Genomic DNA, 20,175 nt, shown 5'->3' on the forward strand with positions numbered 1-20,175 from the left:
TTTAAAAGAATGAAATTTGGTTTTATATCATTAGCAATATCATTAGACATAAGAGCTGAACTGAACTGAACTGAACTGAATTTCAACGGAAGAGAACATGCCCTTAATTTACATCACGTATATAATGTTAGACAAAATGAAGCGTACACCACATACATAACGTATGTTTGAGAAATGAATCAAAGTACATGACATTTATAGTGGTAGACATGACATGCATTAAGATAATATACAAGTAGAGGGAAATGGGTTATAAAAGGAAACATAAAGGAACAAATTAGAGAATAGGGATGAATGGAAAATGAAGGAGAGATAACCAACTATCTACTTCTCTCTCTTATAATTAAGTAGTACTCCGTAGATGAAGAACATCTCTTGAATTCCCACTATCTACTTCTCTCTCTTCCCACTCAGATCACCTGTCTTTGATTTTGAGCAGAAAATTAAAAGAAACACAAAGCTGAAAAACAGTACTGGTACTGTAATAATAAGCTCAAAAGAAAAGGGAAATTAATAAATAGAAAGGATCCAAGGTGTTGGGGTTTTATCTGTCAAAGCAATCAAATCAAATCAAATCAAATCAAAGGATTGATCAAATTTCAAATCAATTTAAAAAGAAAGAGATCCAAGGAAATGTCAAGCTCTAATACTTCAACAACAACAACAACAACAAGCTTGTCATTGGACCACTTCCAACCTTCTGAGCAACTCTGTTATCTCCAATGCACTCGCTGTGAGACCGTCCTTGCGGTATTCTTTCTCCTCGCTCTTTTCATCAATCATCATTCCCTTCCATCAATTTCTTCATCACCTCAATATCTATACTAGTTGATTTTATTTTAGGGTTTTAATTTATGATGAAAACTATTAAACTAACTATAAGAAAATAAAAATTGTAATTTGGACAGGTAAGCGTGCCATCAAGCAGCTTGTACAAGACGGTGACGGTTCGATGTGGGCACTGCACGCATCTCCTGCCGGTGAACACACGATCTCTACTACTTCAGCCGCCGCCGGCTAGTCAGTATCACTTGCCTCATCATCATAACTACTACTCTCCCAACTCCCATTATCGTCTGGTATTACTACTATCAAATTTATTAGCTAGGGTTTCTATTTTTAGTAATTCTTCGTTGATTATATTTTATTGTTATTATAGGGGGAGATGCCAAGTCAAGCACCAAATTTCTCACTAACACAAGCAAATGGTGCATCCAGCTACATGAATCCATCATCAAGCCGAGGCGGTCCAAACGAGCTTCCGAGGGCTCCTACCACTAACAGACGTAATTCATCTATCACAACTAGTACATACTCCATGTTAGTTAATTAATTAATTTAATTTTGTTTAAGGAGGAGCTGAGAAAAGGGGGGTGGGGATATGGATGGATGTTCTTTTAATGCCTATGTCAACTTTTTGCAGCAACTTTGTCATTGATTCAGTGTTTATTTCAGCACTGGATCAACACTTTGTTACTCTCTACTTTGGCCTAGCTATTGCTCCATAATCAATTTTTTGAAATTTAAAGCAACAACGAACTTGTTTTTGGTCAATTTCATATTTTGATTTCTATACATATATATTTTTATATATATATAAATGTCGCAAACTACTATATACTAGCTAGTGGTCGCTGATATGCAATATATATCATCAGTCACAATTTTTATTTTTATATGAGTACTGAATTTTTCTTATGATAAATTGTACTCTGTAGTGAAATGTGTGAAAAGTCTGGGCAAGGTACAAACGTTTAATCTATTTTTATTTACATAGATGAAGTCTCTCTCTTTTTTTTTTTCAAAATCGGAATTCTTAATTGATTGCTTCAATAAATGAATTGGTTAGGGCACATGTCAATTATTAGTTTGTTCACATTGATCGGATCAAATGAAGAAGACATATGAAAGAGCAAAGAAACATGGATGTTTCTTTTAGAGATGATAGAGGGGTTTGTTTGAGGTTCATAACAAATGAGTTAACATGATAGAAAAGGATAATACTGTAATTAATACCTTCTTTAACCAATAAACCATGGACAGGTTATAAAGATGATATTGTTTTTGTGTTTGTCTTTATATGTCGATCAGTGAGTGAATGAAAGAGATATTACTATCATTGTCATCCGGAAGATTAGGGTAAAGTATTAATCATTTACTTGTACAGTTGTATGTGTCTATACAATCATCATTGCATAAACTTAATATAACAAAGTTAGTTTTGCAATATTCCTATAAGTTTAGGAAGTTTATGATAGGAAAATTGTAAAAAAAATAAAAAAATTAGATTTTCTAAAGGTCTCAATACGGAGTATATTGAAAATTATGCATGATTTGTTATTATTAACAACTTTATACTTTAAACATGTTATGCATATAACATATTAAGAAAATATCCATATGTTTGAACTCTAGAAATTAATTTTTTATTTTTATCTTTTGGTTAACTATTTTGTCATATTTAAAGTGTTTCTGTTGCTATTCATATATAAACTTATTGATTGAATAAAAAAAAAAAAGTTAGTAAATATTTTTTGCTAAAATTTGCATTTGGTTTACAACAGCACCGGAAAAAAGACAAAGAGTGCCTTCAGCTTACAACCGATTCATCAAGTGAGTAATCAATCGTTCTCTTTCAATTTAACTCTTTAATACGAGTAATTTGTTTTTCGATTAAATACGTGTATGTCTGAAACCTCAAAATGAATTGTACTTCATATGTGCAGAGAGGAAATCCAGCGTATTAAGGCCGAAAATCCTGATATTTCTCATAGAGAAGCTTTCAGTGCTGCTGCCAAGAATGTAAGTTTACTTATTGTACTCTTCACTAATCATCTATGTTGCTCTTGGCTTAGTATAACATGCTTCAAGCATTGTACTGTATTCATTTTCTGCTGTAATTTGTGAAAAAGATCCCTAGTTTCATAGATTTTTATGGTTATTGATTTTGCTAGCTAGTCTTATTGGATTCTGATTCCTAATATTTTTTTGTATATATATAACTCAATTCTATAACGAAACTAATAAAACCCCTTCTTGGCTTCATTTACATGCTAAATAGTAAATGAAAATAAGTGATGTAAACAAGATTTGATAACGAATTCTCGGAACCAACCCTGTGACTTTAACTGCCAAATAAAAAATGCTGGATTATTGCTAGCATCTACTTAATTGTGTTAAGTTCCAAAGTCAAATGTTAGGGTTTCATGGCAGTTAACTGTAATGTATGAGTAAATTTTTTTTTGCAAAATAAATGGCTGAAAAATATATTCTGGATATGTTAAATCAAACAGTGGGCCCACTTTCCCCACATCCATTTTGGATTGATGCCGGAACGACGGTGAAAAGGACAAGTAACATGCGCCTTCACCATCCCCAGGTAATTCTTCATACCAGTCATCATTCTCATTTTTAGGGCAAAAAAAATATAAAACCACACTTTAAAAAAAAAAAAAATTATTTTCTAGATTCTTTTATTTTATTTATGAATAATTTTTTTTTTAAACTGAAACTTTGGCTATTTATGTTATTAATGGAAGTAGCTAGGAAGCTGGAGAAGATATCCTCCTAAGGAGTGGATTTTTGGCTGCTCAAGCTAAAGTTGGCATCGTCTCTCCTTAGTAAAACCAAAACTTATATATGCTGATTATGCTTTTTAATTTCTGTAGCTAGCTAGGCTACTTCTTCTGTATGTTCTTCATAAGAGTCGCCATCGTTGTCGTTAATGAATGTAATTAGGTGGGTTATTAATTTTGATATCCAGATGATTGGCTTATTATTAAGCTCTCTCAGCTTTTGTGATATCTTCATAACCCACCAGTAATATTCAATGAAATCTGTTTGATGTTGTATAATAGTACACCTTTGCTTTATTAAAATTGACCTATTACTCTTTAATTCCATGAATTATTTGTTCGTTGTACTTGTTAATATTATTGTTTAATAATTCACGCTACAATAACGTATGTAGATATTGTGGTGTGATTGTAAGGGTATCAATTAATCAAAAACATTTGCTAGTACAAAACAACCTTCCTTAATAAGAATTGATACATAATTAGGAAAGTAATTGTACGTGGTAGTTGGTTTAGGGTGTTTCTCAATTTCAAATAGATGCATGTTGGTTTGTACTTGAACTAGCTTGTGTGTTTTGCTAACTTATAGGAGAAATTGGTGTATATAAAAATCAATTTTGTCAACTAATAAACACCACACATTACGTGCATCTATACGTAGTGCCATTCTTTTTGTCATCTTGAATAACAAAGAACTTAACATGTGTTGAACCAAAATAAATTACAAACATTTGAACTAACAATGCAAAGGTTTAAAAAAACAAGTTTTATGAACATAAAATAACACAAATTTTAATTATGTTTCTTGAAATTAACTAGTTGCAAGTACAATGCGGGCGTGTTCATTCACCTGATTTTCACTTATCTGAACTTAACTAAATTTATTTGAACTTATTAACTTAACTTATCAAAACTTATCTGAACATAACTGAACTTATTATAACTTGTCAACAACAATGTGATTTTTTTTGTTTATAACAATATACTACGTATCATTTTATATTCAACAACATGTTATTTACTGACACTGTACATCGTCGTGTTAGTTATTTATTTTTGTTTTTATAATTTTTTTGCTACATCAAGTTGGGAAGTGTAGAGTAGGATGCTCTCAAGAGCATTATTTAAAATTTGTAGATGTTACAACTGATCGATGTTAAAAATTCGAAAAGAAATTATTCACCACATGTAGGTTAAAGTGATCAACCTAATATATAAGGTATCCTTGCTCATAGAACACATGAATATGACTCTACTCTTCCTAGCTACATTTACTTCTTTTTATTTTGGTCTTTTAAAAAAAATCCTAATCAAAGAAGTAAAGAACAATAATGGAACAAAGTGAGTGTATAAAACTATTATTCGGATATCTTATTTCTTAATCCATATATAAATTATATAAAAAAAAAAAAAAAAAAAAAAAAAAAAAAAAAAAAAAAAGGAAATTCATATATATGTGGGCTATCCCCATTACTCCTATATATATTCAAATGTGATATGATCCTTTTTCTACAAGGACATCCTAATTAAAGATTTCTCAACAAGCCTTATTGGTAGTCCTACCTCCTACTGAGTGCCTATTAGGGTTCTAACTCTAATGCAATCTTATCAAATCCTCCTTTTCAAGACTGATAGATAAGCCATGATGTACACCTGCAACTTTAATGAAGTTAATTTTTTCAAAGGGCTTACACTCAAAATCATCCAGGAGGAGAATGAAATTAGCCTAATGACGTTCTAAATCGAATATTGTTCCATCTTACAAACAATTAGGTTTCCATTATTATAAGAACTTCAACCAACAAGGTAATGAACAATTGCTGATCATTCAGGTTTAGATTAAATACACTAAGAAACTATCAAACCCTAACTATTAATTTACTTTATGAATATGCAAATATCAATTGTAATACCTCGATCAATATCTCACATTTGATTTATAACAAAAATGTAATGATACTTCATATAATTCGAATTGTAAGGGTTCGACCAATAGTTCTTAGCTTATTAAGCATATTAATACACATATTAGATCTTATTATCAAGAGCAAAAAGACATTTGTAAATAATTGTATTTTAAAATGAAAGCTCGTCAACGAAAACATGGCAAAAGCTAATAAGAGAGCAAAAACACACACACAATTATTATTATTATTATTATTATTATTATTATTATTATTATTATTATTATTATTATTATTATTATTATTATTATTATTATTATTATTATTATTATTATTATTATTATTTTTAAATGGCATTTGCATGCCTACCATTAAGCAATAAAATAGTTTGCATAGTCAATAATTTTCTTATTTATTTTGCTTCAAAGTTTGTTGAAAAAGAATGTGTCTTTTGCCAGGGAGACCTAAAAGTAGAAGTGGAAAAGGAAAAAGGCATTCACAAAGAATGATGGCATGATAAAGATGGTTTAAATGAATTTGGTTCTGCAGGTGCTCAGGGAGCAAAGACAAATGCACTATTCCCACTATTCATAAATAGTACTCCAATTTAGTTTTTTAAATCCATACTGGAAACTTTGATCATACCACTATAATTAAGACATAAATTCTTTTAAATGTGGATAGATAGAATAGTGAAGTAATACAAATTATATGATCAAGAATCCATCTCACAAATCGCAACTAAAGGAAAAAAATTATTAAGCACTTCGTATTTCCTATATTAAATAAACTTTAATCATACCACTATAAGACATAAATTCTTTGTAATGCAGATAGAATAGTGAATTAATACAAATTATATGATCAAGAATCCATCTCGCAAATCGCAACTAAAGGATTTAAATTATTAAGCACTTCTTATTCCCTATTTCAAATTAACTAGTATAGACCCCTTAGATGAGACTAACAAGGACTACACGTATGTAACAACTAGTTGCTTTTTTTGCTATATTTCATAAATAACTTGTCATTAATATAACAAGTACGTCAATGTAGTCAACTTTCAACAATACCACAACAAAAACAATTATATTAATACATTTCCATAAAACATTATTGATTTGCATGAAACAACAGTATATCTTCTGTGGCTACTTAATCAATTAAGTCCAATTAGATTTCTCTGGACTCCTTAAAAAGTCATTTGGTCGCAATAAAGCATTAGTTATAAAATTGTTAGGAATCACTAGTCCATATGATTTGCGGAGGGAGGGTAGAATGAATACTTTACATGATTACCTGAAGATATTGTGTGTGTGGCTAGCTTTGTTTTTTTGGATGGGGTCAATATGAAGCTTTTGATAATAGAGTAGACAGTAGCCATATATTTGACATGACCTATAAAGTCCATCCAAAGTCATTTGCAAACCTGTTTTTTTTATTTTTTGGTTGCATTGGATGCTTACCACTACTCTCATCTATCCAAAAAAAAAAAAAACTTCTTACTTGTATGCTTGTATGAAGCAGTTTTTTTTTTTTTTTTTTTTTTTTTTTTTTTTTTTTTTTTTTTTTTTGTGTCATTTGAACAATTGAGAGAAAAAAATAGTTTTATCATGAATACTTATCAATATATAATAAAATTCGATTCAATATGTGTAAGTATTAATGTTGGAGTAGATTAGTAGATATAATTGCTCAAATATGCATAAACAAAAAAAAGTTTGTATAGGAGTATAGGACAAAGATTTAGGATTGATTAAAATTACAAAAAGCTTGTTTGGGGATCACCTTTTACTTTGATAAAGGTTGGCCAACATAAATGAAGGGAGAATAACACACAACTTGTCAAACATGATCCAGTCATCCAGTGACAAAGTAACGGCCCAACAGATAAATACCCTGGGCCCAAATTATCCATCGCACCCAGATTATGCGAGTCCAGTATGTTGGCTATCAATTTCTAACGCTTACATGTTTTTTGTTAAGCTCTTGAGCTTCTTGTCTTTGGCTCTTGATGAATGTTTTAATTCATTTTTTTAGTGCATAGAAAGTCACAAAGGCATTGCCAGAAAAAATCAACAAGAGTTGGTTCATGTCGTTTAAGGAGGTCTTGGGTTCGAGTCTCACCGTATGCAAAAACTCTTGTTGGGAGATTCACCCACCATAAGCCAAGTGTGCGACCCTGGTTGGATTCGGATATAGTTGGTGCTAAGTTCCGGTGAAACAGATAGACATCCTTAAAACAAAAAAAAAAAAAAAAAAAAAAAAAAAAAAGGCATTGCCAGAAAAACCAATACAAAATTTTTTTAATGCCACTACGTAAAACTTTAATCACAATTTTTTATATGTGGCGAGCCTTCACATAAGGCCTAGCTCCTTCTAAGGCCCAAAAAATCATAGACCCAAACTTCTGATCCCATTTCTTGTTGTTGTTGAATTTTATTTTATTTTATTTTTTTTTAGCAGGAGTTGTTGAAATTGAACCATTTTATTTCGAACTTTAATGGTTACACATTCACTTAACCATTAGTATTTCTGTATTTAGAACATTAAAGATATGATTTTTAATTTTTAATTTATTTTTTGTACTTTGAAAATTAAAGTTCTGGTGATAGCTTTTTTAGGCTCTTCTTAGAACTCCAGATTTAACCTAGAACCATAATCTTGCCGGAATTGAAAGCTATTACGTGAAATAGGACCCACTTTCGGAGCTTTTGGGATCCAAAGTCAAAAAATCTCAAGACTATAGAATTGTATCTTGAAGTCATATAATTACTGTTTTCATTAATCGGTCACATAAAGGTCCATGGCGGCCTTGAGTCAATGAAAAGAGACTTATACGTAAACGGTATAAAGGCAGACTACAATTCCAACAATCCAAGTGGCCACCCAGAGTGTTATGGTTCATAGGAAGCGCCCAGGCTTATTTCTTTTTCGGATTAGGAAAAATAAAAAATTGTCCAAAGCTAAAGGTTAGGTTAATCCACAAAATCAAAGCAATTTCAATGGTTGTTGAATTTCGTGAGGCTGTCACAAATGGTGGAAAATTGTTCTACTGTTTCATAATTTATGTCTTTACATTTTGTTATGGTCACTGATGTGTAGGACAGAAGACATCGAAAAACTCTAATTCAAACGAGAAATTGCAGATTTGCAGTACATTAGAAAATAAAGGGGCTGTTCAGCTTCTTTCGGACTTCTGCAGGAATACATTATACTTGTATAAGGTTGTTACAGCATGATAGATAGTATCTCTGATTTCTGACAACTATAGTCAGGACTAGATGTATGCTTCCCAATGCATCGCGACAAGAATACAAACAGTTAGGGATGTTGTATCCAGAACCTTCTTCAAGAATGACAAGAAACTTATAAATAAACATGACATCTTGGTGACAAGGAGAAGAACTCTATTGAGTATTGAAATTTAGAAAAATAAATAGTCATGATTACATTTGATAAATAAATCGTGGAATAGAAAGAATGATTACTCTCATGAATTAGGCTACTACAGAGACTCTGGGAGCATTAAGAGTATTAAAAATCTAAGATGTAAAAAAAGGGGGGCCGAAGAAATGTGGATATCCATATTGACAAACCTTAAAAAGAAAACATGCACACTCTAGAAGCAAACCTCACCAACAGTCCATGCTCCCGAAAACTAAACAATCACATCCATCCGGGTTATAATGCCTCAATGGAAATGAAATATGGTCGCGCATATCATCAACAACGTAAAGATGAGCTGGATAGGATTTATTGCTGCAGAAGAGATATCTTGAGGCCTGTACAGAAACAAACAGCCAAAAAAAAAACAAAAAAAACTTATGAGTCTCCTTGTACATTCAGATAAGCAGACAACGAGAGTCTGGCATTGCCCAACAGTAGGACAACAAACAGGCCGGGGCAAAATGTTGATAATACCCTCACTTGAATCCAACAACAATTAGCTCATTCAAGGTATCTAAGACATTTTGCCCCATTGGTTTGCTGAATTGTTGGGCAAATACGGAGTTAAATTTAAGGGACATCGAGGTACAAGAACATACTTCTGCAACTTCTTGAGTGCACCGCAGAACAGGACATTGTCAGGAGCAGGCAGCTCAGTTTTCAACGCCAACTGTGGATTGCCTGCAGTTTCTGGATTGACTACCCTGATATAGGTCTCTTGTCCAAGATACCACGAGTCAAGATTGGTAGTTCTCAAATTCCAAACACCGACATTGTCGAGTGAAACCAAAATAGCAGTCCAAGCCCCAGGATAAACCTACAGAAGGGAATTTCAAGGTTTAGTATTTTCATAAGATGAACTTTTTTTGAACTTACTGGTAGCTTTCAAGTTTTCCACAGCTTACTTGATTGATTTCAAAATGGAGTAAGATGAAAAAGGAAGCATGGATTAGTAGAATAAAACAAGATCGATACCTGTGCTGTGGTGCGAGCAATTCCATCCCATTTGTTGTATGTTCCTCTACTGTTATTCGACCACTCACCATAATCCATACTGTATAGAAAACATCCAAAAAAAAAATTAAGAATGATTAGTACAGATAATATATAATCACATAGCTGTGTTCTCTTCACTTGAAAGATTAAGGGTTAAATTAAGATGAACCAATAAGCTCAGATGAAGGGCAAGGCTACTCAACTTCAATTCAAAATTTTCAAAAGTTCAAATAAGTTGAGGGCTTAGCAACAAATTAAACGGTGACATAATTCAAAAGGCTACAGAAGTGAGGATCCTTACCCAACCACGAAAAAGTTGTATCCATCAAGGTGGTAAGTGTGGACCTTGGACGCATTGTTTTGAAGGATGATCTCCAAAAATCCCCTGTAAGTACCATTGATAATTGATGTTTCCATGCGAGGGGCACCTGTCAAGGGTTTGTGGGGAAAGTCCATCTTATAGATGCCTTTCAAATGATGCTTATCAGCAAGCCTCATTGGTGTGGTAGGATTGACAAACGAAACCCCATTAAGTGCAGTGCGTTTTTTCCCACCTATCTTCACTGGGGGCTTGTTTTGTATGAGGAAAACATCAGTCACATTTATGTCACCATATCTGAAGGAACCCTGTGGGTTAGGACGGGCACCACTAGCAGACACATTCCACCTACACAATATGACCACAGAACATTTCAGCTCACATACATGGTATAGAAAGAATAACAAATTATCTAATCATTTCCTAACACAGTAATGCTCTAGGTAGAATTAATTTTTATATGTACCCAAATCTAAAAAACTGAAAAGATCCGACATCTGAAGCGTATCACATTTAAAATTAACTTTAAGGGCAAACCTGATTGATCTGGCCTGGTTCATGGAGAATGTCTTATCATTTTCATCTTGTGGAGGGTCTGGGAGGGGGCCGTGTGCCTTTCCTTTGGAATTTGAGTAACGCAAGATTGCAACACCAGTAACTTTCTGCCAAGTCGTTTGATTGACCATCCGAGCACTGGCGACTATGTAGTAATCAGAGCTGGCATTTTGATCAGTCGTTAGCAAAAATGAGTAAGATTGTCCCGCATGAATGTCCAAGCTAGTGTAATTTTGCTGCACAGTGTAGGATCCCTCAACTTCTGCCAAAAGCAGATTGTGGCTCTGAATTCTGAAGTTCAAGCTAGTTGAGACTCCAACATTGTGTACACGAAGACGGTATGTTTTCCCTGAATATTGTTGTTTGATGTTAAGCTAAAATAAATAATCATTTGGACTTAATCCGACACTGGTGTAGATAAATCAAATACAGAAAAAACAAGCAAGAGCATTCCCAAGAACATATAATTTCTATAATCCTCGTGCAATTAGTGAGTGAATTTTTTCCTAATTATTTTGGTTTATAGGAAGCCTCAAAAGATCGTGATGAGACAGGACGCACTTCGAAGTCCTGGATACAACCCCCCAAAATCTTAACTAGCTCCGATAATTAAATATACAAGTTTAAACAATTTTTTAAAAAGCTTCAATAAGATTATCTTAGTTGTCATGACAGCAAAAAAGTTGAAAATTTAAATTATGGTGCAGGCAAATAGGGTCCAAAACACAAAGAAGGAAGACAATATAACCATAAGCAACAACAATAACCCCACCAAAGAAATAAAATTACCATTATAATGAGGTTTAGTCAGCAAAAGAGTTATTACATTCAAATTAAATATAATAGGATTCATTTATACAGTGTATGAAGCACATGGCTTCTGAATTAAGCAAGTGAGGCACAAACTTAGTCAACACATTATGTGGAAAACACTAAAAGCAAAAGAACAACTCTAACCCAGCAAGCAGAAATCTTGACCAGCCAAATAAGGTTAAACTCTCAAGTAAGCTGTTTTAATTAACATTATTCACAATTAAATATAGTAATAACATTCAATCAAATATAACATGCAATGAACTTAAATTTCCAAAAATAGAACTTAAAAACTAAGATCTTATGATTTACCTGGATGAACATCTATAGTTTCATAATCAATGCCATCGGGAACACTGTTATTATATTTGTAAGGACCTTTTCCATTAATAAGAACACCATCTGGCATTCCTAGAGATTTGCCTCCATTAAGGGTTTTCCTCAAATCCTGAAAAATTCGAAGTTTTCACTCAGAAAAATGCATACATTACCAAGATTACATTAAGGGTATTTGTAACACTAACCGAGTGGCTCTTAGAGTACCAATCTCCGATCATGAGGATGATATCGGCCTCGGGCGTGGCGAAAGGAATCGGAATAACTGGACGATTGTTAATAATAATTCCACCATAACCACCAGAAGCTCTTTGGAAATTGAGAGAAGGGAAGTAAAAGAAACTCCCAATTTGATCCTTAACTTGGAATTGGTAAGTCCAATTCCACTTTGGAGGAATTGGGCAATTAGTTCCTAATACTCCATCTTGCCAGTGAGTTCTCCTTTGAAATACTCCTGCCCTGTAATGTTGCCAATATTATACATCTTTTTGAATATATGGTACTGATATTCACTCAAATTATAACCAAAAAATGAAATGAAATTGAAATGTTACCATGTCATTAAGAGTCCTTCATCCAATTTGTTGTGCACATTAACAACTACATTGTTGTTAGTAGTGACATTGATGGGAGGTCCTGGAAATTTACCATTAATAGCAATGACCTACATGCAAAAACAAAAAAAAAGCCAAAAAATTTCAAAAATTTTCATATAAAAAAAAAAAAAAAAAAAAAAGCTAAGAACTTTAGCAAAATTGCAAATCATGAACATGAACAGTTCAATACAAAAGATTGCAACTTTAGATGTTTAATGGTACAAATTAAAGCACATTTTATAGATCTAGAAGAAAGACTACTTATTTTTACATAAATTTGAGTAAAACCTATCATTTAATACAAAATTAAAGCAATACCCAGATAATTAAATGACCAAAAAATTGAAAATTTTAAGCAAGAAATTAGAAGATCTGAAGAATGTAAACCTGCTCAGGAACACCCAATGGAGAAGCAGTGATGTATGAGACTTCAAAATCATAGTAAACAAAGGCATCACCAGCTGAAGATAAGCTCACTAACACTGATATTAGGAGCCCAATTAACACTATTGTAGTGCTAGCTGAAACCATTTTATTTTTCTGTGTTCAGAAAAAATGGAGGTTTTTCTTTGATGTTTTTAAGAGTTTAATGCCAAATTTATTTGAGTTTTGTGTGTTTACATTATCAGCTTTTGGAGAGAGAAAAGCAGAGGCAGGGGAGCAAGAGAGAGAAAGAGACAATGATGAAATTGTTATTTACAGAATATGAGGTTTTTATTATGGGGCAGAAATAAATAATCGTTTTTTTCTTCTTTTTTTAGGAAGAAACATTTTTTAATAATGAAAATGCTACACCTCATTTTTTTTAAAATTATAATTTGAAGTATGGTATAAGTTCACGTAAGCATAAACTTTAGATATACTAGTCTCTTCTGATATCTAAATTTTTGTTTAGAAAATTTTAAGCATATGTGTTTTGTTTTCACATTTGTGTTTGGTAGTTTTGGGAATAAATGAATATTGAAATTCATGCAATTTATAGCAAAAGGGAATTGAGATCAATTGTGCATTGTGGTACATTTTACAACAAATTGTATACTTGTTTATCATTACGATAATTTTTACAATTCTTGTTCACGAATTAGCTAGAATTATCTTTACAAAATATTTTAAATTATATAGTATATCTAAATGAGGAGTACAATAGCTTTTTAGCTAAAGAAGTAAAGGTGACATTTACATGCACCAAAAAATTAAATAAGTTGCAAAGTTTTTTTTAAAAAAGTAAAATGTTATGCATAGCCCGTTCTTAGGGCTACATATAAGCATTAAATACACATTAGAAAATCGTAAAAGGTAAGGAAATCATAAGAATGAAACACTAGTTACACTGATTTACACGTGTTTTTGTCATGAATTCCTTATATATATATATACTTCCTCCATCCCCAAAATTTCGACCCTTTTGGCCTAATTCTAGTCCTAAAATGATCGACCCATTTGCATTAAAATACCCACCAATTTACAACAATATTTGTGCAAAATTAGATTCCCCATATAAAAGTTTGTAAATTTATCTTTCCAATATGTTTTTATTTTTTTTATTTAAGTTTCTTAATAACCGCGAAATCAACCCAAAAGGGTCGAGTATATATATATTATACACATTATTTACTAGAAATTCACAAACTTAAAAAAACAGCAATGTTTCTATAGATAAAATAAAATAAATGCATTTTTGATCTATGAGGTAAATGAAAAGCATTTTGTTACTAAAGTAATTTAATTATGACTCTTTCTTAATTATGATACTTTTTAAACAATATGCTATGCTTTTAGCATAAAAAGGTATATATCCTTGTTTAGTAATTACCTTTCCAATTAGCTTTTGACATATTCATATAACCATACATCAATATTATGTTAGTAACAAGTTTTTTCACACAAAATGAATTAGCAAAATGGGCAATTTTTGTCATTGTCTTATGGTTTAATTTGGCGTTTGGTCCACAAATTGATAATTTTTAATCTTAAATGAAAAATATACATTTACATTTATATAATCCATAATTTTTAATCTTAAATGAAAAATATACATTTTCATTTATATAATCCATTAAATATTCCAACAATTAAATACATAAGAAACATCTGATTTGTTAAACAAGGTTATCTTGCACAGTACATTGCTTAATTACTAGTTTATGTTAATTAATATAATTACAATACCGGCTAATTATAATTATTAAAATGATCAAAAACCTTATCGGAATAAGGAAATGAATCAACATGTCAATAGAGAAAATTACGCCGGAGCAAGAGCAAACACATCGAGAAGAAGATATAATTAAGAAAAAAAGTTAGTGATTATAAAACCATAATTATGATTTAATTAAATATTAAAACAAATAAGGGTAGTTGGATATAGGCTAGCATTTGTCGGTCATGATATAAGACTATCTTGATGGAAGAATAATGAGAGAGAAAGTAGCATGGCCATTGTTAATTGACAGCAAATTGACAGGTCAGATACTGTTTTTTTTTTATTATTATTATTATTATTTACTTTTTTTTAATTTTTTTTATTTACTATCTCTATTTTATATTATTTATAATGTTTAGACACTTTACCTCTATTATTATATTTTGACTATACTGGTATCGGTGTTATTAGATTCGTCTTGAATTGAATTTGCTATATACTTCATATCAATATTACAAAGTATTTATAATTACGAGTATTATTCAATACTCAAATTATATTGAATATATTTGTGGTTAAAAATGTATATCGAAGACGGTAAAGTTGAAGTGTGCTCCCTACTAGAAAAAATGGGAGAGAAAATAGGTAAAGCACACGCGCACTTACCTGATTGACCGTTGCTTCCTAGCAAAAGGGGACCTTTTTAAAAACAGTAGAGCCTTTTCTATTTTGTTTGTTAAATAATGAGCTGTATTATTATACATGCGCCCTCATTCATTTCCTCCTGTTGCATCATGCACTGATCATCAGCTATTATATTTGTTATTATCCGTCCACCTTTAATTTCCTTTTTTTTTGTGCATGCATTGCTTTTCATCTTTTCACTGTTAGCTCAACGGTCGAGCTAACTGTCAGTTTATGGAATACTCGTATTTGAATGTAACTGTAATTTTTAAGAATGTAACTCAGCAAGTTGCCAGGAGGGAAAGGCATAAGCCCTATATATATTGCCTTGCTACTAATAAAATCAGGCGAAGATAAACTCATACTTGGTATAAGGGCTAGTGTCTAGTGAGGATTATTTAATTTAAATTTAAGATGTGTTTTATTCACCTAATTTTTACTTATGTGAATTTATTAAAACTTATTTAGTTGTAATTTGTACTTTAGTAACCCTTGTTAGAACTTATTATTCCTGACTTATTTGAATATATTACACCTGAAATAAGTGAAAATAAGGTGAATTGATCAGATCTTTAGGGCCTGTTCACTTCAGCTTAATTTCAATTTAGTTCATTTCAGTTCAGTTTAGCTCCAATCAGTTTAGCTCTTAATTTCCTTCTTTCATAAAATATTCATTTCAACTCTATTCAGTTCAGATCAGTTTAGCTCTAATCAGTTCAGTTCAGTAAACATAGTTTAATTTGATAATTTCAGATAAATTTAGTTAATAAAATTAGGTGAACCGTTTGTCGGGAAAACATGAGGTCGCTAACGATCATCAACAACAACAACAAAAAATTGTCACAAAAATGATGTAGTGGTAAAAAAAATTTGGAGAATGAAATTTTAATTTACAATTGCTTGGTACCATTTAATGAGTGTCACATCATTTGAATACTGCTCTTTGTAGTTTGCGTTTGTGACCTTTTAACATTTTTGTGTGAAATTATTTCTCCCTTCCTTTTTGAGCAAGTTATAATTGCAATGAATTTTAGTGGCTTATTTTATTTCCCTTTTTATAACAAAATTAAATTAGAGAAACTCTAATAAAGAGACAACTTTAGTGATAGTTGAGACTTTTTCCCCTTTGTTCTTAATTATATGTCTTTATCCACTGATTATGACTATATAATTAATGGAAAAGTATTATATCAAATAATTAATACTCCGTATTATGGAATAGAGGCCATCACTTGAAAGAGAAGCATCAAAGTTGCGAAGAAGAATTAAATTGACCATTTCATGCCAAATTAATGCATAAAGCTACAAATTGAGGTTATAAAGAATAAAAGATTATGTATAATAAAGAATTAGATGGACAACGAAATTTTTGGTACAAGATTAATAATGCATGTAATATTTTGTCTATTTTTTGAGGCATATCCATATGATGATGCAAAAAGTGTAGAGAAGCAGATAGCCAGACATTGGCAACAAGGTCCAGCCAATTAGCCAACGCGACGAGCCCACCATACATGCAACCCTCTTCTCATTTTTAATTTTATTTTTATAGTCTTAATTTTATTATTTTCATACAATGATAATTAATGTATGCGGTGATTGGCTTTGAGTTAAACTAATTAATTACAATCATGTGGTTTAAATTAGGTGATTGAGAGTGAATAAATAGCAACGAGGTTTGATTGAAAGGCAGAAATGAGAGTTACGGTTGGAGAACAATGAATAGAAAAGCATGAAATAAAAGAGTAATGATCATAGACTCATAGTAGTATATCTTTGCTGTTGATTGATGAATAGGGTATAGGGGGACGCGGAAACATGTGGGTACTACTGGAATAATTTCTCTTCACATGCTCTCTATTTCTGGCATTTTTTCATTTCATTGGCAACTCATTCATATTCACTCAATTTTTGGGTTTTTTTTTTTATTTTTTTATTTTTTTTATTTATTCCAATCTGTATTCTTTTTGAGGAAAATTCCAATCTGTATTCCATACATCATTATGGAGTCATTAATTTCTTTATTATTAATATAAGTCAACATTCTAATGTATGGACTCAGTTTCTAGAATTTGACTTGCTGCATCTCGTACATAACATTGGCCAACAACAGTCTACAGTTGCCAGTACATACATTCATATGTTGGCCCAAAACTCACCTTACATACACGGCTAGTTTAACTTGAGTTTGTTAATTTATATACATGTTTTTAGTTATAAAATACAGTAAGTATTTTCTGACAATCTTTCTGACATACTAAATGAAATTTTTTTTTTGAAAACAAAATTAATATGAAAATGGCGAACCTAAGGTAATATGTGAATTCTTTAAATTTAAATTTTGCAAGTACATTAAGTTTTCATTTTATTTACTCCGTATTTATTAAAATAATTTAATTACACAGCAATAGAAATCTTATATTACTTCTGCTTCTTATTACAGAGGTAGTAATACTAAAGTGGGTCTACATTAGAAAAATCCTTTTTTTTTTGGATACGTAGAAAAATCCATTTAAGAATTGTATAAAATGCTTCCTTTTATCATTAAAAGTAATAAAAGACCTATTAAAAAAAAAAAAAAGGTAAGATAAAACCGCAATTTCTATAGTACTCCTGGAGTATCGTGAGCATGGTACTCCAGGGGTCAAATACTAGCTTTTTATTTAAAAAATCCTTCCTCTATTTTTGTTTTTCTGCTCTTCTTTTTGTCTTACTTTATTTTTCAAAATTCTTCAAATAATTACTCTATTATTAAGAAATTTTGTTGAATTGAAGAGCTAATTGTTCAAATTATCAAAACAGAAAAATTAAAACCCTAAAAATCAAATTAAGTGTTTTATATTTGTGAGAATCTGATAAAATTTGAACAGCAATTTGAATGAAGATGATTATATTTAAAGAAGAGAAAAATAATCGAACAAATTTATGAGAATTTTCTGAAGAAATTTTACGTAGAAATTAATTTACTTGAAAATTAATTGAGCTCATTTTTTCGGAGAGGGTTATTAACATATTGTTCTGTAAAAGTAACATACATTTGAAAATAACAAAAAGTTCAAGTAAGATAACACAATAATCTTTTAGTAAAATAACAAATGAATTAAGTGAAATAACACAAGGTTTGTGTGAAACAACACATGTAACACTAGAAATTATCAAAATAACACATGGTTTACGTAAAGTAACACAATATTTTAGCAAAATAACATAAGGTTACTTTAGCAAAAATAACATAAGATTATTTTAGCAAACAACAACACAAGATTTGCGTAAAATAACATAATGTTTTAGCAGAACTACATAGTATTTTAGGGTGTGTTCTATTCACCTGATTTTTACTTATCTTAACTTATCTGAACTTATTTTAGTTATATATTAAACTTGGCAGCCCTGATTTAACTCTTATCACAACTTATTTGAACTTATTTTTCCTGAACTTATCTTATCTGAACTTATTAACCCTTATCTGAACTTATTAACCCTGAAATAAGTGAAAATAAAGTGAACATAACAGGGTCTTAATTAGTAAAATAACATAAAGTTTTCATAAAATAACACAACATTTTGGAAAATTCAAAAATAACATAGCTTCGATTGAATCAAATCAAATTAACATATTTAGTTCAAATTAACGATATCATTTTCAATTAATTAAATTAAAAACAAAACAAATTAAATCTACTTACTTTGTTTTGCTTATTCTTGTTCATGATTGTCGTTTCTTTATATTTTTCATGAATATAAACCATTTTTTATGTAGTGAAATTGATTTTCAACATTGATTGAGCAATTTTGTGCTTGTTTGAGTGGTTAAAATAATAATCAAAAGGAATTTTGTGATTTTTGTTGAGAAGAATGAAGGATTTGATGATGCTAAAACGGTGGGTTGGGAAATTAGAGAGAGAAAAGGTGGGGAGAGAGAAAGTGGAGAGAGAAATGAAATTGAAATTTTGCTTATTTTAGATTTATATTCATTTATATACCCTTACAGCTTTTTATATTATTTTGTTTTAAAGATATGTTATTTTATTTAACACAAATATTTAAAAACATCCGGTTTACACTAATTAGTGTAAATCAGGCTGAAACTCACACCGCCAAACCACCACTCCCTTAGCTTCTCCCAAGAATCCGGCGTCCCCCTCCGATTTCGACCTTGCTGACCACCCCAATTCCAACGCTTCTGACCTCCTCCCATCCCCCGATTTGTCGAGTTTGAAGTCCGGGATTACAACAACTCCGAATGCCTCGACCCCAGTTGCATATACAGTATACCTTATTGTGGGTATCTATCATTTCACCTCATCTACTTTGATGGTGGCAAACATGGCAGCGTCGGAGGTGGTGATGACTATGGCGGCAGAGGTGACGATGACGACAACTATGAAGGGAAAAATATGAGGACTTGCAGTTGGTAACGGAGAGGGAGATGGGGGTTGAGGTTTTGATGGAGGAGAGAGAATTTGAAGGTTTGTTAATGGTGGAAATGTTTAGTTTTGAGGAGAGATAAAGATACGGGATGAAAGTAGAGCCATTGGGTTACCTTTTGCATTTTGTGTTTATTTTTTTTTATTTTGATACTCTGTTTTTGTGAAAAAAAAGGGTCACTTTTGTGTAAAAAAAGGGTCACTTTTGTGTAAAAAAAGGGTAACTTTTGTAAAAAAAAGGTCACTTTTGTAAAAAAAGGTCACTTTTGTGAAAATAGGGGTCACTTTTGTAATAAAAAGGGTCACTTTTGTAAAGAAAAAAGGTCACTTTTATAAAGAAAAAGGGTCACTTTTCGCAAAAATGTTCGATGTACAAT

General features: G+C 31.2%; 1 protein-coding gene and 1 pseudogene across 2 annotated transcripts; one reads left to right on the forward strand and one right to left on the reverse strand.

Annotated features, from left to right (window-relative positions):
* The first annotated feature begins 240 nt into the window (after positions 1–240).
* On the forward strand, positions 241–3,859 carry LOC145569494 (axial regulator YABBY 5-like; annotated as a pseudogene). The gene is made up of 7 exons (XR_014096117.1): positions 241–750; positions 909–1,079; positions 1,160–1,286; positions 2,565–2,613; positions 2,727–2,802; positions 3,294–3,379; positions 3,547–3,859. The product of XR_014096117.1 is annotated as an axial regulator YABBY 5-like (transcript).
* A 5,013-nt stretch (positions 3,860–8,872) lies between these two features.
* LOC145569495 (monocopper oxidase-like protein SKU5) lies at positions 8,873–13,246 on the reverse strand. Its single transcript, XM_081628833.1, has 9 exons — positions 12,932–13,246; positions 12,503–12,612; positions 12,137–12,407; positions 11,925–12,060; positions 10,782–11,148; positions 10,227–10,592; positions 9,905–9,983; positions 9,529–9,746; positions 8,873–9,264 (listed from the first exon to the last, which is right to left on the reverse strand). The coding sequence occupies exons 1-9, from the start codon at positions 13,073–13,075 to the stop codon at positions 9,174–9,176; spliced, it is 1,782 nt and encodes a 593-aa protein (XP_081484959.1). The 5' UTR covers positions 13,076–13,246; the 3' UTR covers positions 8,873–9,173.
* Between the last annotated feature and the right edge of the window lie 6,929 nt (positions 13,247–20,175).

Source organism: Chenopodium album, chromosome 11, assembly GCF_948465745.1.
Source record: "Chenopodium album chromosome 11, dcCheAlbu1.1, whole genome shotgun sequence".
In the NCBI taxonomy this organism is placed as follows: Eukaryota; Viridiplantae; Streptophyta; class Magnoliopsida; order Caryophyllales; family Amaranthaceae; genus Chenopodium; species Chenopodium album.